The sequence below is a fragment of the Macaca thibetana genome, chromosome 8, assembly GCF_024542745.1.
Source record: "Macaca thibetana thibetana isolate TM-01 chromosome 8, ASM2454274v1, whole genome shotgun sequence".
Taxonomy (NCBI): Eukaryota; Metazoa; Chordata; class Mammalia; order Primates; family Cercopithecidae; genus Macaca; species Macaca thibetana.
Window position 1 is genome coordinate 38,745,426 of NC_065585.1, and position 26,953 is coordinate 38,772,378.

The 26,953-nt window shown below is 38.0% G+C and overlaps 1 protein-coding gene across 4 annotated transcripts in view; it reads right to left on the reverse strand.

The window, feature by feature from the left end:
- The window catches only part of OXR1 (oxidation resistance 1), a 382,402-nt gene that overhangs the window by 300,960 nt on the left and 54,489 nt on the right, over positions 1 to 26,953 (reverse strand). The window contains exon 1 of one of the 4 annotated variants that reach the window (XM_050802208.1): positions 467 to 908. The exons of 2 other annotated variants lie outside the window; for them this stretch is intronic. In XM_050802208.1, the coding sequence (XP_050658165.1) occupies positions 467 to 492 (26 nt within the window). In that variant the 5' untranslated portion in view covers positions 493 to 908. Of the gene's footprint in view, positions 1 to 466; positions 909 to 26,953 lie in introns of those variants that run through there. One more of the 4 variants, XM_050802205.1, reaches the window with a different exon arrangement.

The following is a 26,953-nucleotide window of genomic DNA, read 5'->3' on the forward strand; positions in this document are numbered from 1 at the left end:
TTAAGCTGAATACAACATACTGAAATATATAAGTGCTTAACATATTTTAATTGAGAATACAAATTATGATTGTCTCCCTATGCCATTTAAAACCGCTTAAACCAAACAATAAAACTATTCATAAATGAGAGGTGGTGCCGAGTTGAAATCAGTAAAAACAGCATTTGAAAATACGAATAACTATGACTTTGAAATGGATCGTATGCAATGAATACCGCACAGCAAACATATCAGAAGGGTTTTCCCTTTCTTTAGTACCTATGTCTTTGGCAGTCTGCCTTGTTCACGGACCCACTTCGCCAGGAACCAAATGGCAACAGAAATCCATCTGTTTGGTCCCATAAACACAAAGATTTGATTTCTCACTTGCACAGAAATCAGAGAGCTATTTTATAATGGAACTAGGAAACGTTTTCTTCATAACACAGGAAGTAACAACAGATGCAGGCTGATAGATCCCACCTACCCTGGGCTGTTTTTGTCCTTCGTCATTTCTGTGCAGGCAGGGAGGCAACCTTATATCTGTGTGGGAGCCGGGGCGGATCTGATCGGAGTTCTGTTACCTGTGAGCCCCGTACTAGATGTCTCGCTAGCTCCACCCACTGCCTCCGCCAGGAGCCCGGCTGTTGGGGGGTGGTGCTAGTATCAGACCAACATCTAAGGCAAAAAGAGACCCAAATCCCACATAGCAAGCTGTTATCACCCAAAGAATATGCCGTTTGGTGTGTACAACGAAGGGGGGTACTAATTACGATGACTCTTCAGACATGTATGTGAGAAAGATCTGGAAGTGTATTTTTCTTTGGGTGCTACAAGGAAAACACAGAAGCGATTTAGAGATAGTACCCATATCAGACTTTCAACCAAGGAACACAAGAATATTGATATTGACACTGCTATCACTGTAATTCACTGTGTTCTTACAATGTGCTAGGCATTATGGTAAGTGATTTACATGCATGACTTCGTTAACCTCACAGTGGACTCTAAGGGAGATGCTATTCGTATTTCCATCGAACAGAATAAACAATAGAAAATTACCAAGGTTTAGGAACTTGCCCAAGGTTAGGTAGTTAGTAAGTGGCAGAGATGAGATTTGAATTTTGTCCTGTAAGAACCCAGACACTGACTTATTGAGCACTTTACCCTACGTCCCTCCCCTTCATACATTGCTTTCAGGAGATCCCTTTATATCACCAGACCATTTTCCCTTTATATTAAAAGAAAAATCAGATAAGGTAAATTAATGATTTCTTGTGAAGCATTCTACTAGCGATAAGCCTCAGTTACCAAAAGTCAAATTAATACCCTCAAAAATTTAAGATGTCCTCAAAGTAACGTTTGACTTTTAATTTATTTTAGAAATAAGAGATGTGTATGATGATACACAAAATTTGTAAACGTGGTCTTCAGCTATAAATTACGCAGCATTATAACAAATTGAACTACCAGAAAGAATAAACTTCGTGTCTTTTAAGGAATATGTTGAGGGTGGGATAAAAGCTTATTAAGTTTTCTTCCACCAGAGATCATCACAAACATTTGGTTTCCTTTCTTTGTTTTTTTTTTGTTTGTTTTGGTTTGGTTTGGTTTTTGAGACAAGGCCTTGCTCTGTTGCCAAGATTGGAGTTCAGTGGCACCATCTTGGCTCACTGAAGCCTCAACCTCTCAAGTGATCTTCCTGCTTCAGCCTCTAGAGTAGCTCAGAGTACAGACACATATTACCATGCCTGGCTACTTTTTTGTATTTTTCAATAGACATGAGGTCCTGCTATGTTGCCCAGGCTGGTCTTGAACTCCTGGCCTCAAGCAATCCTCCCACCTCAACCTTCCAAAGAGCTGTAATAGCAGGCATGGGCCACTGTGGCTGGCCAAAAATTTGATTTTTTATTTATTTTTTTCAGATGGAGTCTTGCTCTGTTGCCCAGCCTGGAGTGCAGTGGTGCTGTCTCAGCTTGCTGCAAGCTCCACCTCCCAGGTTCAAGCAATTCTCTTGCCTCAGCCTCCTGAGTAGTTGGGATTACAGGCACACACCACCACGCCTGGCTAATTTTTGCATTCTTAGAAGAGACAGGGTTTCACCATGTTGGTCAGGCTGGTCTCGAACTCCTGACCTTGTGATACCACTTGCCCCAGCCTTCCAAAGTGCTGGGATTACAGGCACGAGCCACCGCACCTGGCCTCAAAAATTTGATTTCTAAGTGGAGAAGTCCCAGTGTATTCAGAGAAGTCTTAACTTGTAAAGCAAAGTAGAAATGAGTTAGAGCAATGTTCTTAGAATACAAGTTTATTTGTTAATGAACCACATTTGAACACAAGGGTCCACCTTGCAGATTTCTAGAGGGTATCAGGGATGGGGAGACAAACCACTTCTCATCACCCTCATATTTTTCACTCTCATTCATCTGCCTGGACTGGAAAAGAAAACTTTCACAAAGTCAATCTCTATTTGACAGCCTAGTAAGAAAGGGCTATTCTTGATTCCCTCTGCAGATAGTAGGGTCTGAAAAACATTGTAAGGCCCTGGTCTTGTTACTGCTTCTGTTAATCAGCATGTCCAACCCAGGTGAAATTAAAGTCAACTTGTTTTTAAGAAAGGACATAGCCTGGCTCCACAAGCATTTCATTTCTGCCACTGCTCTCCAGGAGGAGCTGCATTTTTCTTCACTTTAAGAGGAGTAGGAAGATATGATTTGCCATGTCTGGAAACCCTTTCTAAAGCCTTGCAGTACGAATAGTGCTAAGCTGTGAATTAATTAGTATGAATGTCCTTTCATTTCTGCCCCTAACATTTCTATTCAAGTAGAATCTGATTAAGTGGACATCTAGAGTATACTTCAAAAGTAAATAAGGTCTAAAATAGTCATCGGATGAGGGACATGGATGGAAATGATGGTCAAAATGATGCTTTGGTAAGTAAGTGAGAGGGTGCATAGGAGACAGGCATGGTAATGAGGCTAGTCTTCATTTAGCACAAGCTGGAAGTGGTGCATCTGGGGTGCTGTCCTGAATCATGACCCAGTTAATAATGAGCAGTTCTCAAACTGCAGGCACCAGACAGCATGCTTCAGGATCCTGCCGATGGATTCACCTGGCACTGTGAAAATGCTAATGTTTGAATGGGCTCTTACACTAAAGCTGTTAAGACTCATGGTACTTTTCACCTCTATATTGTGGTTTGGTTTATAATGATTCAGATTTCACCCTTCTTTGGTATTTCATGCTACATAAAGCCTCTTAAATGACTGCAAACCTATCACTAGTCCACGAGGTTATACTAGAAATAAAATAGGTAAGATGAGTGTGTTTGTCTACTTCACTGTACTGCAAGACTCTTTAATAATAGGACAGCAGGTGGAGATTATCAGGAGTGCTTTAGCAGTTTCCATTTAATTCCCTGTAAATAAATGGCTCTGTTGGTAGACTTATTAGACAAAGGATTCAGAAACACCAGAAGAAGAACTCTCCTTGAATTCCTAATGCCTGTTGCCCAAGGTCATATCTAAACTATCCATATCTGTTCTTAAATACTGTGATTTATATTAAATTATAATAATGCTAATATCTGTGTGGTGTATATATATGGGGGTGTGTGTGTGTACATATAAATTTCCTACAAGAATTTTGTAACTAAATTTTTCAGATGATACTATCTTTTTTTATAGATCTTCTTTAAAAAAAAAGGGATACATGTGCAGAACATGCAGGTTTGTTACATAGGTATACGTGTGTCATGGTGGTTTGCTGAACCTATTGATCTGTCCTCTAAGTTCCCGCCCCTCAACCCCCACCCCCAACAAGCCCTGGTGTGTGTTGTTCCTCTCCCTGTGTCCATGTGTTCTCATTGTTTAACTCCCACTTATGAATGAGAACATGCGGTGTTTGGTTTGCTGTTCCTGTGTTAGTTTGCTGAGGATGATGGCTTCCAGCTTCATCTATGTCCCTACAAAGGACATGATCTCATTCCTTTTTGTGGCTGCATAGTATTCCATGGTGTATATGTCCCACATTTTCTTTATCCAGTCTATCATTGATGGGCATTTGGGTTGGTTCCATGTCTTTGCTATTGTAAATAGTGCTGCAATAAATATACATGTGCATGAATCTTTATAGTAGAATGATTTCTATTCCTTTGGGTGTATACCCAGTAATGGGATTGCTGGAACAAATGTTATTTCTGGTTCTAGATTCTTGAGGAATTGCCATACTGTCTTCCACAATGGTTGAACTAATTTACATTCCCACCAACAGTGTAAAAGCACTCCTATTTCTCCACAGCCTCATCAGAATCTATTATTTCTGGAATTTTTAATAATCCATTCTGACTGGTGTGAGATGATATCTCATTGTGGTTTTGATTTGCATTTCTCTGATGATTAGTCATGTTGAGCTTTTTTTCATATGTTTGCTGGCCACATAAATGTCTTCTTTTGAGAAGTGTCAGTTCCTATTCTTTGCCCAGTTTTGATGGGGTTGCTTGTTTTTTTCTTTTAAATATGTTGAAGTTCCTTGTAAATTTTGGATATCAGACCTTTGTCAGATGGCTAGATTTCAAAAATTCTCTTCCATTCTGTAGGTTGCCTGTGAACTCTAATGATAGTTTCTTTTGCTGTGCAGAAGCTCTTTAGTTTAATGAGACCCCATTTGTGAATTTTGGCTTTTGTTGCGATTGCTTTTGGCATTTTTGTCATGAATTCTTTGCCCATGTCCTGAATGGAATTGCCTTAGAAAGCAAAGAGAAAAGCAGGAGTGGCAATTCTAGTCTTTTATAAAACAGAGTTTAAACCAATAAAGATCAAAAAAGACAAAGAAGGGCATTATATAATGGTAAAGGGAACAATTCAACAAGAAAAGCTAATTATTCTAAATATATATGCACCCAATACAGGAACACCCAGATTCATAAAACAAGTCCTTAGAGACCTACAAAGAGACTTAGACTCCCACACAATAATAGTGGGAGTCTTTAACACCCCACTGTCAGTATTAGTCAGATCAACGAGACAGAAAATTAACAAAGATATTCAAATCTTGAACTCAGCTCTGGATGAAGTGGACTCAGTAGATGTCTACAGAACGCTCTACCCAAAATCAACAGAATATGCATTGTTCTTAGCACCACATGGCACTTATTCTAAAATCCACCTCATAGTTGGAAGTAAAATGCTCCTTAGCAAAACGCAAAAAGAAATTATAATAAACAGTCTTTCAATACAACAGTGCCAGCAAATTAGAACTCAGGATTAAGAAACTCACTCAAAAACCACAAAATTTCATGGAAATTGAACAAACTGCTCCTGAATGACTTCTAAGTAAATAATGAAATTAAGGAAGAAATGAAGTTCTTTGAAACCAATAAGAACAAAAATACAATGTACCAGAATCTTTGGGACACAGCTAAAGCAGTGTTTAGAGGGAAATTTATAGCAGCAAATGCCCACATCAGAAAGCTAGAATGATCTCAAATCAACACCCTAAAGTCACAAATAAAAGAGCTAGAGACGCAAAAGCAAACTAATCCAAAAGCTAGCAGAAGACAAGAAATACCTAAGATCAGAAAAGAACTGAAGAAGATAGATACATGAAGAACCCTCCAAAAAATCAATGAATGCAGGAGGTGTTTTTTGAAAAAAGTTAACAAAATAGATAGACCGATAGACCAATAAAGAAGAGGAGAATAATCAAATAGACACAATAAAAAATGATAAAGGGGATATACCCCTGACCCCGCAGAAATACAAATTAACATCAGCAAATACTATAAACGCTTCTATGCAAATAAACTAGAAAATCTAGAAGAAATGGATAAATTCCTGGATGCATACACCCTCCCAAGACTAAACCAGGAAGAAGTCGAATCCCTGAATAGATCAGGAACAAGCTCTGAAATTGAGGTAGTAATTAATAGCCTACCAATGAAAAAAAGTCTAGGACCAGACGGATTCACAGCTGAATTCTACCAGAGGTACAAAGAGGAGCTGGTATCATTTCTTCTGAAACTATTCCAAACAATTGAAAAGGAGGGACTCCTCCCTAATTCATTTTATGAAGCCAGTATCCTCCTGACACCAAAACCAGGAAGAGACACAAGAAAAAAAGAAAACTTCAGGCCAATATCCCAGATGAATATCGATGCAAAAGTCCTCAATAAAATACTGGCAAACTGAATCCAGCAGCACGTAAAAAACTTATCCACCACGATTAAGTCTTGGCTTCATCCCTGGGATGCAAGGCTGGTTCAACATATGCAAATCAATAAACGTAATCCATCCCATAAACAGAACCAAAGACAAAATCACATGATTATCTCAATAGATGCAGAAAAGGGCTTTGATAAAAATTCAACACCACTTCATGGTAAAAACTCTCAAGAAACTAGGTATTGATGGAACATATCTCAAAATAATAACAGCTATTTATGACAAACTCACAGCCAATATCATATTGAATGGGCAACAGCTGGAAGCATTCCCTTTGAAAACCAGTACACAAGGATGCCCTCTCTCACCACTCCTATTCAACATGGTATTAGAAGTTTTGGCCAGGGCAATCAGGCAAGAGAAAGAAATAAAGGCTATTCAAATAGGAAGAGAGGAAGTCAAGTTGTTCCAGTTTGCAGATTACATGACTTTATATTTTGAAAACCCCATCGTCTTAGCCCAAAAACTTCTTGAACTGATAAGCAATTTCAGCAAAGTCTCAGGATACAAAATCAATGTGCAAAAATCACAAGCATTCCTTTACACCAACAATTGGCAGTCAGGGAGCCAAATCATGAATGAACTCCCATTCACAATTGCTGCAAAGAGAATAAAGTACCTAGGAATACAGCTAGCAAGGGATGTGAAGGACCTCTTCAAGAAGAACTACAAACCAGTGCTCAAGGAAGTAAGAGAGGACACAAACAAATGGAAAAACATTCCATCCTCATGGATAGGAAGAATCAATGTCATAAAAATGGCCATACTGCCCAAAGTAATTTAGAGATTCAATACTATTCCCATCAAATTACCACTGACATTCTTCACAGAATTAGAAAAAACGATTTTAAATTTCATATGGAATCAAAGAACACCATATAGCCAAGAAAATCCTAAGCAAAAAGAGCAAAGCTGGAGGCATCATGCCACCTGAAATCAAATTACACTACAAGGCTACAGTAACCAAAATAGCATGGTACTGGTACCATAATATACATATAGACCAATGGAGCTGAACAGAGCCCACAGAAATAACACCATGCATCTACAACCATCTGATCTTCGACAAACCTGCCAAAAACAAGCAATGGGGAAAGGATCTATTCAGTGAAAAGTGCTGGGAAAACTGGCTAGCCATATGCAGAAAACTGAAACTGGATCCCTTCCTTCACCTTATAAAAAAAATTAACCCAAGATGGATTAAAGACTTAAATGTAAAACGCAAAACCATAAAAATCCTAGCAGATGATACTATCTTTTTAGAAAACAATGAAACATTTAAACAAAAGTTTATAAATTCAAGCTCAGCTATTAAAAATTAAGCAATGGCTAATACTAATACTGGAAATATGGTAAGAATGGGGAAGTACCAATTATTTTTATACATTTAACCTGGGAATACAAATTGGTGATAAAACACTCCTATCATCTAGGTTAACATGCTATGCTGATATTTTAATTTCAATTTGGTGATGTTTTATATTTTAGTATGTTTTCAAAGACTAAAGATAAATTATTACTTAAAAATCCCAACTGATGAATAATCTCTTCAATATTATTTTCAATTTTCTGTATCTAAGGAGATAATAATTACAAACCAAATCCTACGCCTTCCTGAAAAGAAAAAATGAGAGTGAAAACTGTGGCTAGTAATCTATTCAACAGTGGCTTGATATGTTTTAGATGCATGCCTAGGGCTGTAGGCATGCATCTTTAACAATCAAATTTTGATGAACTGGAAATTATTCTATCACCCAGAACTAGAAAGGAATGGAAGTATCTTTTTATTCTTTAACTACATACCAAATAGTTTACCATGTAATAATATACAATATATTTTCTTTACTACTGAAATCAGCAGTACTTTTCAGTATATATAGAAAAAACATCACATTTTCATTAGAGATTGAGCCGATTGTCCTGTGACATTAGGATTGAGGACAAATTGTGCAGTCGTCCATATGGCAGTGCTGAGCACAACTGTCCAGAAAATATTGCACTATTTTCTTCAAAGCAGAGCCTATTAGACCATAGCTTTTTGGGGTAGGGTGTAGGTGTGTGAATAAACCAATAAATTACAAGACTGTAATTATCTAGATAACATCCTAGAATTTCTAAAACTGCTGTCCACCTTGAAAATTACCAATGCAGTCCTGCTGCCGAGGAGCACCACTCTCAGTCCTCTCTATAATATGGAGCAGACTTTTTTCATTTAGTTGAAGATGAAATAAAAGGTCAATTAAGTGAAATTTTCTTCATGCCTCCAAATATCAGCCACAGTAAAACCTCACTTATCCAGCACTTCAGCTATCCAGAATCTAGTCAATTTAAGTGCAGAACCTAATTAGAACTATATCTAAAACTTGATTGCATTATTCTTCTTCAAGTAAGTTTTTATATCTGGTTTCTCATTCATTCAACACATTTACTGAATCCTTTGGTGAATACTTGGTGGCATGTTGCTAAGTACTAAGGATTCAATAGTAAGAAAAAAATGATCTGCTCCATCTCCTAGCAGGTAGCTGGGCAAGATAAAACCCACAATGTCTGTATGTCAAATAAGAAGGTGATTGAGGTGGTGGGCAGTGACTATTAAAAGCCAGCACATGCCTTTAGCTACATGGGAATTCACAACACATAGTGGTTTAGAATCTCTGAATTTAAAACAAAATATCAGAAAAAAGGGAAAGCAAATATCAGGAAAAACACAAATTGAACTAAATTTAAAAAATGTTCTAAACTACAATAACTTTTATTTTGGGCTGCTCTAACAAACTATGATAGACTGGGTGGGTTAAAAAGCAAACTTTTTTTCCCCACATTCTGGAGGCTAGAAATCTGAGATCAGAGTGGGACCGTGTGGTCAGGTTTTTGGCGAGGGCTCTCTTCCTGGTTTCCAGAGAGATACTTTCTTGCTATGTCCTCACATGGTAGCGAGAAAGCTCTGGACTCTTCAACTCCTTTTAAGGGCACTAATCCCATCAGTGAGGCTTTACTTTCTTGATCTAATCTAATCCTTATTGCCTCCCAAAGGCCCCCAACTCCAAACGTCATCTTATTTGGGATTAAGGTTTCAACATATGAATTTTAAAGGGACACAGAATCAGTCCATAGCAGTAACACACACAACCAGAAATACAATTTTTAAAAAAGCAAATATCTTCTGAATATGAACAATTGCAGGAACAACCATACAGCTATAATTTTCCATTATTTTGCTCCTGGCAGGTTCTAAGCACCTTTCATGGATTATCTCATTTAATTATCCCAAGAACAGCAACGGGGATGTCTCTCTTGATAAACTCAATTCATATGCAGGTGGGGCCTGAGGTACTGAGAGGTGAAGTAACTGGCCCAAGGTCATAAGGCTAGTAAATTATGGGAACCAGAGTAGCGCTGATGTAATTCCACACTTACTGGACAAGCTATATGGTCCTGCACCAACATGTTATGTCTGTATCGTAAACATACTGCTCTCATTTATTGAATCCTAACTGTAAGCTGGGCACTGGTAAGTACTTAATAAGTATCGTTTGATTTAACACGAAGAACAAATCTATGAGAACAGCACTGCTTTCATCCCCATTTTACAGATGATAAAAGTGAATCTCCCAGCAGTTAAATGATTTGCACAGTTCCAAAGCACAAAACCCAGTGCCATTCAACAGCCATACCATATAAGCCATATATGGAATTTTAAATGTTCTGGAAGCCACATTAAAAAATAAGTAACTTTAATTATGTTTTATTTAGTCCAGTATATCCAAAATATTACCATTTCAACATGTAGTCAGTATAGAAATGATTTGAGATATTTTGCAATTTTTTCATATTAAATCTGGGAAATTCAGGGTGTGTTTTTCATTTACAGCATATGTCAATACAAACTAGTGACTCCTGTTTCGGACATTATAACATAGGAAGATAAAACCATTTCTCTGGTTTGTGGTGGGTTTCCCAATCTCCTTCTTTCTTTATTTAGATGACTCTGGATTTGAATATAATTGTTTGACAATCTAGTCATTGTGTCCCTACCTTGATCTCCTACATTTAACTCTATGCGGATACCCATGGACGCAATGAGATCCACACGTATTACAAGGTATGTATGAACAGTCCCTAAAGGTCTGCACTGGTCAGTAGAAACCTAACGTGTAAAGTGGTTGTTTGTCCTATTTACATGGCACATCACACATCATATATGCTGCTTGGGTGTTTATTTATCTTTTTTTTTGCTTATATCACTCCAGCTAGAGTATAAGCCCCCAAATAGTTTTCTTTACATCTCTACAGTCCCAGCTTCTGGCACAGTGTCATGCACATATTAGATAATGCATTTTAGGGGATCACAACAAATTCCCAGTAGGAGGCATCTTGCAGCTTCACTGTATCTACCACAGCACCTTGCCAAAGATTCTCAATTCATTTTGTCTGAGTGAATGAGTTTTGCTTTATTGGCTAATATGAAAAACTCTACTGCACTCAGCATGAAAACAGCTATTAAAGAGAATATATAAGAGGGTTGTTGGAGATGATCTCAGAAATTTAGAACCCATTTGCCATCCCTTATTCACAGGGAGCCAATGTCAAATTGGGATCATGATCCTGGTTTCTTGGTTCCTAATAGTGTATTCTTTCCATTGTTTATATGATTTCTTTCTGCTTATATGCTTCCTAATTTCTCCAAGGGGAGAGTACCGTCCTCTAAATCAGAGGTCAAAGATAATGAAATAAAGATTGTGAATTGTTGATAAAGACCAGTTGCACTGGTGTAAAAGGCAGAAAAGAGTGCAGTCTTAACATGTAAGATAAGAAAAATTCCATTCTATGCTAAATATCCTTTATTTTGGAGATATGAAGAGGGACATTTTACTTAATACAAAGATATCTATGAAATTAGACACTAAATCATTACACTTTCTTACCAAAAGTTCAGAGTTTCTAGCTTCTAGAAATAGTATTCACCTGTATATTGATAGACTTGCTAATTTTAAAGAGATTAACCACAAATATGCTGATGCTTGTGAACATCACTTGCTTAACAAATTGTTGGTTTTTTTTTTTTTTTTTAACAGAAGTACAAGAGCTTGACAAATAATCTCACAATGAATTTTAAAAGACAATTATATGGAGATAAAACACAGCATAAAGGATAAAATAAAGTATTTTGGAGCCTTATAATTCTGGATCTGAATCCTGATTATGCCACTTACTGCTATTGCACTGCAGGCACATAGAATGGAGAGATTTTTTTTTTTTTTTTTTTTTTTTTTGCTCAGCCAGTAGTCACCCCCTTTTCTTTTTGGGGAAGGTACAATGTACCACTTCTCTTCTTATGGGGTTTGAATTGCATTGAGCTGACCTTCCTGCCCCAGGGGGAGCCTATGATTCAGGTCAAGCCGAACCCAAGGAAAATGACACTCAATTCCAGGAACTGTAGGAACTACAGGGAGAGAGGCATGGCTGGTCTTCTAAGGTGACCAGAGAGGATGTGAGCCTGTAGCTGCTGGAAGATATTCTGCCACTTCTGCAGGGAAGGCTATGTGTGAAAGTAGCTGACACAGAGAAACGTATAGTAAAGAGACGAAGAGAGGGAGATTATCTCCTTTAGGCTTAGGCATGACTGAAGCCAGCCACACCCCTAGACTTTATATGAACCATTAAACCACTACAACTTAGGTTTTCTGTCACTTGAAATTGTAAGGTCCTGATGAAAACTTCTCATCTTCGTGTTTGCTTTTTTTTTAGATAGGCACAAAACACTCATTTTTATTAGGCTGTGGTGCGGACTAATTGAGCTCATATTCATAAAGCTCTTAGGACACAGTACAGTGGTGGCTATTTTGATTTTAAATGGGGCTGGAGAGTGAGGTGATTATGACTTTGGGCTGTTGAGCCAAATAGATCTTGTTTGAAACCTGGATATGCTAATTACCAGTAGTGAAAACTGGAATGAGATTACATAACTTCTCAATTCCTGTTCCAAATCTGTAGATGGAGAATAATAATAAATACTTGATAGAAGCCTCATGCCGACCAGAAATGACATATGCAACGGTCTAGCTGACTGTATGGCACATAAACGGGAGTCATGAAATGGTAGCTATGGCTTATGCTATTATCAATTTCAATAAGTACTAACTCTAATTTTTTTATGGAGAAAGGCCTATAAATAGTATCTGTTTTAGTTTTTAGGCTAAAATACATGATTATTTTCAATTTCTCCTTGGAGAGGAAAAAAAAATGTGAAGTGGATTTCAAAAAAGCTAGGGTGACCTTAAATAGTGAAAATGGATGTAGCATCCAGAATGTAAAGCTCTACTTTACTCTTCATCCATCTGACCCACTTTTGATTGGTTAGATCACTTTTGTTCATATTTGTATGACCAACCACATCCAATAAAGTAGTGAGTGATCAGAGCACTGAAGGTGAGGAAATATATCACACAAAGAATGGTTACTATACCTGAGACTGAGCCTTGAGAAGACAGAGGAGCTTTGATAGGGCCGCATGCTATGGTGGTGAAGAAGGAATGTTCCGGAACACCAGACAGTAAAGGAAAACTATGGTGAGATAGTATCACTCTTATCTCACGTCAAAATGTACCCACTTTCCACAGTTTGATGGTCACCCCTGTCCTATCATGTAGAGAAAGTGTACTGATTCTTTACATGGGACATAAAGTCATATTCACAAGTCCCCAGTGTGCTTATAAAGTCACATGAACATATGAATAATTCGGGCTTTGAGTGTTTAAGTGATTAAACAGATGTACTGATAACTACTGGAACAGGCACTTGCCTTTCATAGCATCACAGATCCTCACAATTGAGGATGATTAGGGAGAAGACCTGACTGAATGAATGACAAGCACAGATTCAAAGGCAATTTTGTCGTTTTCTGTGTTCAAGTAGAGACTCTGTCAAGAGCAATAAGGTCAGCAAGTAAGGTGTTGCTGCCAAGGAGAGCTCTTCGGGATCGGCTTTAGGAAACTCCTTATCAAGCCTCCACGGCCCGCTTCCTGTCACACCAACCTCATGACCATTCCCTCCCTCACTTCCTCAGCCACACTGACCTTTGTCTTCCTAAACACAGCAAACATGCTCCCACACTCAGCACTGTTCACTTGCTGTTCCTTGGACTGCAGAGTCTGTCACCAGATGTCTGCACAGTGATCCCTCATTTAGCTCTTATCTCAACTGTTAGCTCCTTAGAGGTGACACCTGGCCACAGCTAAGGCAGCTCCTCCCCACCCCTACCCAGTCACCTTCAGTCACGCCGCCCTGTGTTACATGCTTCATAGCAACGGTCCCCTCGCCATGGAATGCTGTCTCGTTGAAACGTGTTTATTATTATCTCTCTCCTCCACTAACAGTAAGCTCAAAGGAAGTAGAGACCTCAACGATTGTATTCATAATTGTATGCCCAGCATCAAGAACAGCATCTGATTCCTAGTAGGCACTCATTACAGAATTGCTGAATTAATGGATTGTATTTTCTGAATCCATTCAATTGTAACATTAGCTAATTTTTAATTTTTCTTAGCACTGATAAATGTAGAAGTAAAGTTTAGATTAACCTCTGTCTAAACTGTTACAAATTACAAATTAGTAAAGTGAACTCAGCTTTTTTGTGTCTCAGAATAATTTGACAATGAGCAAGAAAAAATTATCACCCCGGAAAAGCAATTTTTTTTCTTATCTGTTTTAGTGACATTCATAGCTTCAGAGTCAAAACACATGACATCACCCATAAAGTATGCTGCTTCAGAGCACATAAAAGCTCCTATTCTTCTGGAAATTGTCCGTACTATAGAATTACAGCCTTTAATGAGTTTTTCAGTGGTTTCATTTCTTTCTCCTCATCTGTTCAGTTTAACAAAGTTTACAATTCTGCCACAAAATTAGCTTTTTCTTAAACTTTGACAAACAAAATGCAAAACTCTCTGAAAGGTTTCTCTATGATTTAGTGGAAGAGCAGTGTTGCTTATTACCACCGGGGACACAGTAATTCAAATGATCTTACTGCTACACATGCTCACGCAAACATGCATGCATATAACTCCAAAACAAAATAATTTAATCATGGGTAACATTACTTTCTAGTTTATTTAGGAGAAAATATTCAATATTAGGGTATTTTATCAGAAAAGTGTGAGATTTAAAGGATAAACATAATATCAAACTTGTTCTTTTAAAAAAAATGTGATATTATGTTTTCCCTCCTAAAATGACTTTTAGATTTGTATGGGAACATTTGCTGGTAGACCAATCATCAAAGCAAAAAATAATTTAAATGCAATCACGATTATCATGAATTTAACTGTTAAGTGAAAGAAACCAAATGCTTATTCTGTTATACATCTACAAGGAAAAAACAAAGAAGGTAACTATCTTTAGAAGAATGTTCCTTTCAGCATTGCTTAGAAAAGTGAAAAACTATAAGTAACTACAATCTAGCAATAGTGAACTGGATCAATAAACTGTGTGGGATAGTGAACCACAGTTAAAATAACTGGACTAGATAGATTAGATATATAGAAAAAGAGCTCAATCTGAAACCGCCTTTGCAAAATTATAACAGAGAACATTATAACAGTGAAAGAAATCAGACCTAATTTGACTCCATCTTGCTTCTAACCCTTAAACTGGACTTATTCATCCCTGGGCATAGGCGGAACTAAGTTTGGGAAGGAATTCGGTTCATGGTTTGACTCTGAAACAAAATTGGTAACAGCCCTTTCCCAAAAAGACCCACTTCTTGCCTGGGGTCCAGTCTGCCTTTGCAGGACTAACAAATTAGCTACAAGATTAGAAATCACAATTTAGGAGTCATGCAGCCTCTGGCTCCAAGAGTCTGAACCTTCCCAAATTGCTCCTGGGAGTAACATCACTAATGTAAAACCTAAGATTTTTTGCTTGAGATGTTTTGCTGACCCTGCACTGGATGAATCAGCTGATACCACTCAGACCCAACCAGTTCTGCCATCACACCCAGGAACAGAAGACATTATGAAAACCTAACTTTGGCCCCCTGTGATTCTATCTCCAACCTGACCCATCAGCATTCTTCACTTCCCAAGCCCCCACCCACCAAATTATCTTTAAAAACTCTGATCCGAGCCCCTACCCACCAAATTATCTTTAAAAACTCTGATCCCCAAACGGGGAAACTGATTTGAGCAGTAATAAAACTCCCGTCTCGCACACAGCCAGCTCTGAGTGAATTACTCTTACTTCATTGCAATTCCCCTGTCTTCATAAATCGGTTCTGTCTAGGCAGCAGGCAAGGTAAACCCATTGGGCTGTTATAAATCAATCTCAATATGAACATACTTTGACATGAGAAAAGCAAATTGCCACAAGATGCATCCAGTATGATAAACTTTATGTACACTTTTAAAAGCAAAACACTAGATTCCTATATTTCTTCATTCAACACATATTTTGGGGGCACCTACTTTATGTCAGTCATTGTTCTAGGCCCCAAAAGAATAGATAATAGAAGGTCCCTGACCTGACGAAGTTTATAATCTAATGAGGGAATAGACAGCAAACAGACAAATGCATCCTACATGCATGCATACATACAAACGTAAGCAAACTCTATCAGGTAGCAGTAAGTTTTGCAGAAAAAAATAAACCTTGGTATGGGTTCATGAAGGTAGTTCAACTATTAATCAGTTGGTACTGCCCATCCCCATTGGGAGGTGACTTCTGAACAAAAAACAAATGCAGGAGTCAGCAACTCATGTGAGACAAGATGGTGGGAGGATAAGCCAAGGGAAAGAACGAGCAGATGCAAAGGCCCAGAGGTGGAAATGTGTTTGGCAATGTGCTTGGTGTGCTCCCTAAACAGCAAAGAGGCCAGTGCACCAGGAGTGCCTGGAGCATGGCAGGAACAGGAGGGCTGGCACTGGAGCACTAGAGGAAACAGGGCCTTGAACATGACAAGGATTGGTGTTATATTTCAGGTACGATGGAGACCATGGAAGGGTGAGGAGAGGGGAGGATATGTGATCCAATGTTTGTTTTTGAAGGATCAATCTGGCTGCGGGATGGAGAAGAGATGGAGTAGTGTTGCCCTGATGCTGTGAGAGAGTAAGCAGAGAATGGCTAGGAAGATGTTGTAGTAATTCTGAGAAAAGATAGAGGATGCACGAGAGAAGTAGCGAGGGCAGGTGAAAAGGGACTGGAAATATATTTTGAAGGCAGAACCAAGTAGACATATTATTTGTAGATAAAATTTTATGTGGTAAAAGCATAATAATATATAAGTCAAACATATAACAGTGTTGACTTTACGACAAGGAAGAGGGAAATGAAAAATATACACAAATTCAACCTCCAACTCTAATATTTTATTTATTTAAGACAAAAGCTATGATGTGAACATGTATCATCTTAACATTTGTTACGCTGGAGTTTTAGGTTATCAAATGTTTGCTTTATTACCTTTGTAATATTCTGGTTTTCATATTTTCCCAGAAGAATAATACTCTAAACAGATAGAGTGATATTTATGCTTTATATTCTCTGAGAATCATTTTTTCATTAATTCATTCATTTATTCAACAAATACACTGTGAGTGCCTCAACATGCCGGATGCTAGTATAGGTGCTGTTGAAGCTACAAATAGCAAAATAAAGTCCTCATGAAGTCTATATCCTGGGAGAGAAAGAAGACAGCTGAATGAATAGATATATAACAATGCCATTTTGGATTAAGAGATATGAAGAAAAATGAAGCATGATGGTAGAGTTATTTTAAATTGGTTCTAGCTTTGTTTTCTTATGAGAGAAACATAACTCATTCCGTTTTATTCCTGTAATTCCTATAAATCATAAGTTTAATACAATATCACAGGTACATGGGCAGCTGACATTTGCAGGGAGGAAATTGAGCACAGGCACTGGAGTCAAAAGCCCTGAGTCAGAGTTTGGCAGGTGTTCCAGTTATCCACACCAGTTTAAAACAACAGTTTATCATTATTATTATCTTCACCATCATCACCACCATCATCATTATCATCATTAAATCTCATGAACTTTCAGGTCAGGAATTTAGACTCACATGAGTGGGGACAATTCATCTCTGTTGCATGTTATCAGCTGGGATGGTTCAGAAGTCTATGGGCTATAACACCTATATACTGGCTTAGCATATCTTGAGCACATCTTATAGGACAGTGGCCTCAGAGTAGTTGGACTTCTATGTCAGCTCAAGGCTTCAACAGCAAGTGTCCCCTGGGTTGTGTGTAGAAACTGAAGGGCTTCTTATGACCTAGCCTCAAAAGTCTTAGAGCATCAATTCTCCCAAATACTTTTAGTCAAACAAATCACTAAGCCAGCCCAAATTCAAGGGAAGGGAAGAAGAGTTAGACCTTACATCTCAATGAGAGGAGTAGCAAATAATTTACTTTACTACAGCAAATCACTTAACTATTCAGAGTTGCATTACTCTAGTCCATAAGATAGACTAAAATCGGTTTGTCCCATCAGTCTTACCAGGAACTAGCAAGGAGACTGCAAAATTATTTTCCCCTGAGATGACGAAGGGCCAGGAAACGCTTGAAATCCACTAGTACTAGAGAGTTTAGTATTCATAAGAAGGCTCTATTATTTTCCCCAGCAACTGGAAGACCATGACAGGAAGGTAAACTGAAGTAATGGTTCTAAAATATCCCAAACTCTATGGATCTGTCTTAGTTTTCCAAGTTTTATACCTTCTACAAAATAAGCAGCAGCTTCATTTCAGTAGAGGTAGGGTATCATTTTACACCCAGCAGGTGTTTAGGAGAGTGTCAGGTAAGGGAAGTCTTTATTCTTAGGATTATAAAATCAATGAACTTTTCTTCCTAAGGCAGCTGTTAAAACCAACTCATTTTGAACATATTAATAAATATTCCGTTTCTTAGCTCTGAAATGAAATCAGATAGGTAAGAGTATAATCTACATTTGAAGAAAGCACGGGATAAACATAACATTCATTCCATCTGTGCTGTATACAATTGTAGTTTCTAAATGCTAGTTACTTCCATTCCATCATTTCCCTTTTAAGACTATCTAAAAGTTGGCCCATTGGTTTATATAACACATAAAGTTCCTTTCAATTTTTTGTAATGGGCCTTTGGATGATTAAAAAATACATTCATTTTGCAAGGGATTATGACTTTAGAAAAAATACTTAAAGAGAAATAAAGATACCAATCTGTTATATAAATGAAAGCACTACAGTTCTACACACACACACACACACACACACACACACACACACGCGCGCGTGCTACAGAAATCCTTCTATTCTTAGTTTCCATGTTAAGGGAACATCAGCCTGTATAATTGTCAATTCAAAGAGAAATTATTACAGAGATTACTGGAAAATATTTACACTGAAGATGTATAAGTTTTAAATATACTGAATAAAATACTGGAAGATATTCATAAATTTTACAATCATATTTTCTTAGAAAAACTGAGAAACTCAAAATCAGTCTGGAAAAAAACCAACCATCCCTGGTGGAAGAAGAAAAAAAATAACATTTATATATTTTTCTAATACCCCTCCAAAACTGAGAGAATTTTTATATTTATATCAAAGATTATCTGATAAAGTAAGCATTTCTTTTTTTGTTTTTTTGAGACGGAGTCTTGCTCCGTCACCCAGGCTGGAGTGCAGCAGCGAGATCTCAGCTCACTGCAAACTCCACCTCCAGATTCAAGCGATTCTCCTGCCTCAGCCTCCCCAAGTAGCTGGGATTACAGGCACACGCCACCACGCCTGACTAACTTTTGTATTTTTAGTAGAGACAGGGTTTCGCTATGTCAGCCAGGCTGGTCTGGAACTCCTGACCTCAGGTGATCCAACCACCTCAGCCTCCCAAAGTGCTGGGATTACAGACATGAGCCACCGCCCCAGCCTAAAGTAAGCATTTCTTAAGTGTGTCAGATGCTCTTCTGGGATCTAAAGACAATTAGAAGAAACTGTTAACTCTGGAGGAACATATGACAGTCTTGGGCAGGCATTCTCCACTCCCTCATTGCAGGCTAGAGGGCAAAGAGTGAGGTTGGGGGGCCAACTTAGAGCAGCCACTGTTAACAAATTTCAAGCTGGGGAACAAGTGTGAGCAGATATGGTCATAGAAAGATCACATAGAGAGGGGAAGAGGCAGAACGCGAGCCCAGGACGATAAAGCCGTGGCTTCCCTGCCTCCGCCAACTTCGGATCTGAATCCTGACTGTCACATAGCAGTTGAGGTTTCAGACAAGTAGCATTAACAGCTCCAAGCTTCAGTTTCCTATGCTGTAAAGTGAAATTTTAAATCTGTGTTCATGGTTGAGAGGATAAGCATTCGTGTGGGGGTTCCCAGGGCGACCCATGGGCTGGTGTTGCATCAGGCCATGAGTCTTATATATCCTATAACAATGAGATGCTTACTAATGTTGAGATTTTGGTTTTCAATTTCTAACTCTTAAACCTTTACTTCCTCAGTATGTGCTATGCTGTTTTTAATACTTCAAAATCCACTTACACTATCCATTCATTAGACAGTTTTCCTTAAATGCAATACTCATCATCACTCCAATATCTCAAAGTTCTAATCCTATATTCTATGTGCTAAACAGTCTTCAAGCCCAAGTCTAGTGTCATTTACAGTTTGTCACCTAGATGTTTTTTGTTTTGTTTTGTTTTTTAAAAAAGACATTGACAACTCCAGGCCCATGACTGTGGCATGATTATGGAATTCTACAGGATAAAGAGTCAAACGTCTGCTATGGTAAACACTGTAGACCAGTGGCCTCCATATCCATTCCAACCTCTTCCTCCTTTTGCTTTATCTACAACAGAAGTTGCTGAGGGAAATACTTAAACTCCCAGCCTCTATTGCAGGCAGGGATGGCCATGTAACAAGTCCGGGTCAATGAGAGGTTGGTAACAGTCTTTTTGGAAAAAACACAGAAGAGCCTTCTAAAAATGTCTACCTTTCACCCAATCCCCTTCTTCCTGTAGAAAATACAGATGAGATGCACCAGGGCACAGCCATCTTGTGACCATGAGGATGAAAGTCAAATGTTAAGCAGGGATGCTGAGGAAGAACACTGAAGGAGCCCATTTCCTTACAACATCCTTAGGCACCCATGGTATCCCTGTGCTTCCCAGTTCTACATTTCTTCTTAGGTGAGGAAAATAAACCTAGTACTCACTGTAAGCCATTGCTTATAACTATGCTTCCAATAGGGTAGCCACCAGCCACCCACAGCAACTAAATTTTAAATTAATTAAAATAAAATAAAATAATTTGTTCCTCAGTATTAGGCAGCACAAGTATAGAATATTTGCATTATCATAGAAATTTCTGTTTAAATAGCACTGAAGAAATTTTGTTAATTTGCATCCATAATTATGAATGCTACAGATGCTAATATTTTCATCACTAAGCTAAAGGCAGAAACATTTCAGCCTCTGTCCCCCAACTAAGACCACGTGCCCCCAGGGATCTGACTGTTTACTCTATATTGAGATATCACATATTGATTTATCACTAGCCTTTCATCTAAGACATTTCTCACACTTTCTTAGAAGATTAGATTAGCCTGTCAGAACATAGTCTTCACATAGCCCCAAGTAATCAAGCATTTTTCATAGAGATAATGGAAGACTTAAGAAAATTAATATTCCTATGCTAATATTTCAGGAAGAGAGGGAAAACAGCCACAATCACGTCACAATAATAGCAGCTGCCAAGTTAAAGCAACTGACAACCTATAGTGATGACAATGTACAGTGACGCCCCTAGTGGTGGTTCTTAGCCCTTTGAGAATCTACCAGTCTCTTTTAAATTCTCTTAAAAATCAATTCATGCCTGTAATCCCAGCACTTTGGGAGACTGAGGTGGGCGCATCACGAGGTCAGGAAATCGAGACCATCCTGGCTAACATGGTGAAACACTGTCTCTACTAAAAACACAAAAAAATTAGCCGGGCGTGGTGGCGGGCACCTGTAGTCCCAGCTACTCAGGAGGCTGAGGCAGGAGAATGGCGTGAACCTGGGAGACTGGCAGTGAGCCGAGATCTGGCCGCTGCACTCCAGCCTGGGCGACAGAGCAAGACGCCATCTTAAAAAAAAAAAAAAAATCAGTTCATGAGGGAAATGAGTCTGAGACCCATATCATTGACAGCTGCAAGCCTAAGAAACTTTGCCCTGCAGTCTTTGATTGGCCTTCAGTGAATACAGTCACGAATCAGTCTACAAAACGTGCAACCATAAAGCAGAATTAAAATCAATGGGAGGAAATATCTGATGAGTCCATTTCTTACCATTTTTAACTTAGTAACAGCAGAAGAGAAGGAAATGATAATTTCAAAAATATTTCTAACGAATTTCCTGATGCAGTGATTCTAATTTTAGTTCACTTATATACTTCTAAGTCACAAACCGCTGATTGTAATAATAGTATCCAATATTTATTGAATGTTTACTACTAGCCAGGCAGCCTTGCAAGTAACGTTCATACACCATACACTTTCATTTAATCCTAAAAAATGTACTGTGAGATAGGTACTATCATCATATTAATTTTATGAAGAGACTGAGGCACAAAGAGTTTTAAAAACTTGCCCTAGGTCACAGAACTAAGTAACAAAGCTCAAATTCAAACCCACACAATCTGTATCTAGGGTCTTCACTCTTAATCACTATATGCTTTTAAATTGATCATATTCCTACAGAAAGAAGTCAGAAATTACTAAATGACACAATGGAAAAATATCAGTTTCATTCCAGAAGAAATCTAAGACCACACTGAACCTTTTCTCCATCACTTATAACTCTACTTCCTGAAGAACAGAAAACAGCAATTATAAATACAAATATTTTTCAAGACGTAAGTACTGTAGATTCAGGCATGATCTTTCAATCAAGTGTTTAAAAAAAAAAAAAAAAAAAAAAAAAACAAACGTAACAAGGCATCCCAAAGAGGCAAAGTAGAGTGGATATGCCAGAAATTAGAGGCTTTTAGAGGCAGGTATCAATTTTTACAATAACAATAAAAAAACTACTTGAGTCTTACAGTGCCAGGTCCTGTTCTAAGTACCTCAGGTCAACACATTTTATTCTCATAATAGGTCAGAGGGGGAGATATTATTCTCCCATATAAGGGAGCAGTTGAGGTACAGAGACGGTCACACAGACAGTCAGCAGCGGTCCCAGGCATCTGGTCCCACAGCCCCTCCACTGTAAGTCAGGGAAAACTGTCTGTCTCTCAGGCCTTTTGTGGTCCAGCCCTTGACTTTGTCTCTAATTTCAGCTCCTACGGCTCTCCCCTCCATTCACTCTGTTGCAGCTCCCTTGCTGTTTCTTACATACCTCCTCTGAAAGAAGTTTGCTCTTCCTCTTTCCTCCCTCATCGGAGAGAACCTTCCCTAGCCTCCTAAAGTAACAATCCACATCCCCAATCCAATAACCTACCCCATGTTTATTGAATGAATGAATAAACAGACCTGTGTCAACTCCATTATCATCCTGCATTAGGTGCAGTGATGATACCAAGAACTCACTTCTGCAGAGGTGTCTCTATCCGCTTTCCTTTCCTTCCCAGTCTTTGGCACAGTTTTTAAAGAGTGGAAGCTAAGAATTCCAAGATAATAAAAAAACTCACTCTGGAAAACAAAACACTTCAGAGACAGAAACAGTCCACATAACCATGGTACTGCAAATGGTGTGTCCTTTTACCATCCCAGACGTTGCAAGAAACAAGACCAATAACCATGCAGACTTACTGATCCCTGCTTCTTTTCTTTGCTGATTATCTGTATCATCTTCACTTATTGGTAAATCTTGTACTTTCACAAAATGCATTCTGAGAGATAAATTATATTCTTTATAAGACTGTATGAAATAAAAGGTAGTATTAAAAACTAAATCATCTGTTTAGTTTTTAGTTTTACCACTGGGTGCATTGGCTCATGCCTGTAATCCCAGCACACTGGGAGGCGAAGGAGGGAGAACAGCTTGAGCCCAGAAGTTCCAGACCAGCCTGGGCAACATAGTGAGACCTCATCTCTATTTAAAAAAAAAAAAAAAAAAAAAAAAAAAGAGGCAGGAGGATCACTTGGGTCCAGGAGTCTAGGCTGCAATAAGCCATGATCACCATGCCACTGCACTCTTACCTTCCTACCTGGGCAATGGGAGTGAGATCCTGTCTCAAAAAAAAAAACAAACCAAAACAAAACAAAAAAACAAACAAACAAAGCAAAACAAAAAAACCCTGTTAAATATCTACAAATTAGACTGAAATTCAGTATTCAGCTTTCATAGGTTAATCCCAAATTTGTCTTCAATTTATTTTTTTGATCAATGATGAAAGCAATACCTCGAAATAGGCTAAATAACTAAATCTTGAGGAGAGTTTTAAAAAATATGTCAAATCAAAATCAAATTTTTCTTATGCAAAAATGCATAAGAAAAACATCCTCACTAATAAGAAAATAAATAGAAATAAAAATAACACCATTTTTAACTCTTCAAATTAAAAAATTAAATTATAGTAATCAAAAATAGAGTTCAATGAAAGTAGAACCTCATAAAATTGCTAGTGGAGATAAGACCTTGCAATATGACAAGTTGACAAAATTCACTGGAGATTTCTAATTTTACATACTGGTCCATAATTTCTATTTATTATGAATTCACACTGAGGAAATAATTTTAGATGTTGGAAGATTTTGTCAGATGGATGGTCACTGTAGTGCTCTTCTAAAAGTAAAAAATTAGAAACAATCTAAGTATGACCAAAATGACTGGTTAAGTACATAATAGACTCTATAATGGAAGGTTTACTCCCACTTACTAGGCAGCCATTAAAAATAATACTATCGAAGAATATTTCATGACATGGGAAATTATCATACTATATCTTTTAGTAGGAAAAAGTAGATGATAATCTGAATCCATTTAAATATACAGAAAAATCTTAAGAAAATACACATAAAATGTTAAAAGTTTACTTGGATTACTAAGTTACAGATAATTCTGATATTTTCCCTTTTATTTACATGTATTTTCTAAGTTTTTCTATAAAGAATCAAGGCCAGGTGGGGTGGCTCATGCTTGTAATCTTGGCAGTTTGGGAGGCTGAGGAGGGTGGATCACTTGAGGTCAGGAGTTTGAGACCAGCCTGGCCAAAATGGTGAAACCCAGTTTCTACTAAAAATACAAAAGTTAGCTGAGCATGGTGGCAAACGCCTGTAGTCCCAGCTACTCGGGAGGCTGAGGCAGAAGAATCACTTGAACTTGGGAGGCAGAGGTTGCAGTCAGCTGAGATCATGCCACTGCACTCTAGCCTAGGCCACAGAGCGAGACTCTATCTCAAAAAAAAAAAAAAAAAAAAAAAAAAAAAAAAAAAAAAAAAAAAAAAAAAAAAACAAGCAAACTAAAAATCAAGACTAGTTTAGGAAAGAAATGATTATTCTATTTTAAAAGACTGCTTGGAAGAAGGTTGAGAGTTCACATTTTCCCTATATTTTAGCTAAAGTGATATGATGGGATTATATTTCTCTCAACAGAGGTTCCTGAGAGAGGACAAGATTCATTACTCAGAAAAAGGAGAGCTAGCTCTTACAAGATGTATGATTTTTCATTTTCTCTTCATCTCCAGTGGTTTAAATACTGCCCACATGCACAAATCAACACCAAGCCAATTTTTCCTCTACTTTTAAGATCTAGTTTTACCTTATCAAAAGTTTAAATACTGGCACTAATCCACTGAATAAACAACTGTCTGGCATACTAATTAGCAGAACAGAGGCTGAGAGAATAAACTCTGTTTAGAACCGTCTTTGGATTAGCTAATTTACCTGCCAGAATTCGGCCAATTTATTTTTTTCAAATCGCTTCTAGAGTATAACCTAGCTATAATTCCAGAAATACAGAAATCGCTCCTTAAGTGAACCCCAGTCATTTACTTTGAATGACAGTTCCAAGAGTGAACACCTGGGACTGCTGCACTGATAAAGTAGGATGGTCAAAAGGATAGTTGATGACTGCGTTTTCGAACAAATCTTTCATCTGAGGGTATCCATCATGTGCACTTTGGGGATAATCTATATGGTTTTGAAAGACTGAGCTTACAGTGATAAGAGCTGTAGTCTTTCTTGAAATGTTTTTCTCTGTTAATATTTACTTAACTAGATGCTAATTTAATCAATTATGATAAGTAATAAAACTCCCATGAGGCCAGTCTATGTATTCATTATGGGAGCAAATTACAACAAGAAGGTGACTTAGTTGAAAACACAGTCAGAGCCAAGGCTGTGGTCCAGTGAGCTGGGTCAGCTTGAGAACTAATGTTATTGAGCTATGGCAGTCAGAGGTCTCTAGAATGCCTGAGAAATGCTGGATATTTATGCTGGTCAGCCAGGGAATTGTCTCTCCTGGCCAATCCCGAAGACTATTTTGACCATCTCTTTTGTAGGCACCATTCAGACCATGTACCTCTTAAAATTTCTCTATAATATTAATATCCATTAAGTGCAGTGAAATGTAATGGTGAAGAGCATTGGCTTTCATGTCAAAGAGAAAAGATTTCAAGTTCTGACTCTTCAACTGACTGTGACCTTAGGCAGGCTACCTTTTAAGCCCTTCTTTTTTGAATCTGCAAATATGGGGTAATCAAAATACCTACCTTACAGAGTGGTGAGCATAAAATGAGTGCTCTAAAAATGGTAGTTATTGCTATAAGGGTACATATGAACTCTGAGAAGTCATAAGGCTCTTTATGTGAAATGATACATGTGAAAAACAAATGGAAAATTATTAAATGTGATTAAAATGAAGATACTATTACTATTTTTTTTACTATTTTATAGTGCTTTAGTAAGCAAATATTATTTAATATAATGAATAGTAAGCAAATATTGATTGTCTTTTTCTAAGACAAAGCATGGAATCTAAGACATTTATATTATCTCAAAAATAGATACAAAGTTATCATTCAGAATTAACTTTTTTTCATTTTTGAAGAGAGGTACTCTTATTTCCCATTGGGATTATGTGTCTTTTAAATAATAAACGTGTGTAATATATACTACAGGACACAGACTTTGTATCTTTGTAGTGGAGGTTATCAATTCTTTAACTGACTTACAGAATTTTAGCACATTTCCTCCTTAATTTTCAACCAGTGCTCCATGAAAGGAGACTTCCTTTCTCCACTGCAATGTCCTATGTAGAACTAGTAAGCTCTATCCACATGTGGAACAAATGGATGCATAATTATGATAGTCACAATTCTTCCCTTCTTCTTCCTTAGAGCCCAGACTACCCAAGCCAGTGATAATGAACCCCTTTAAAAATTCAATTTTAATTTTTAACTTAAACTTCCAATGAACTGAATTACAAAGATGCAACTTCTATAGCCTCTATGGCTAGAGAATTACCCCAAACAGTCAAATAATCAGAACAGTAGGGGCCGGGCGCGGTGGCTCAAGCCTGTAATCCCAGCACTTTGGGAGGCCGAGACGGGTGGATCACGAGGTCAGGAGATCGAGACCATCCTGGTGAACATGATGAAACCCCGTCTCTACTAAAAAATACAAAAAACTAGCCGGGCGAGGTGGCGGCGCCTGTAGTCCCAGCTACTCGGGAGGCTGAGGCAGGAGAATGGCGTGAACCCGGGAGGCGGAGCTTGCAGTGAGCTGAGATCCGGCCACTGCAACTCCAGCCCGGGAGACAGAGCGAGACTCCGTCTCAAAAA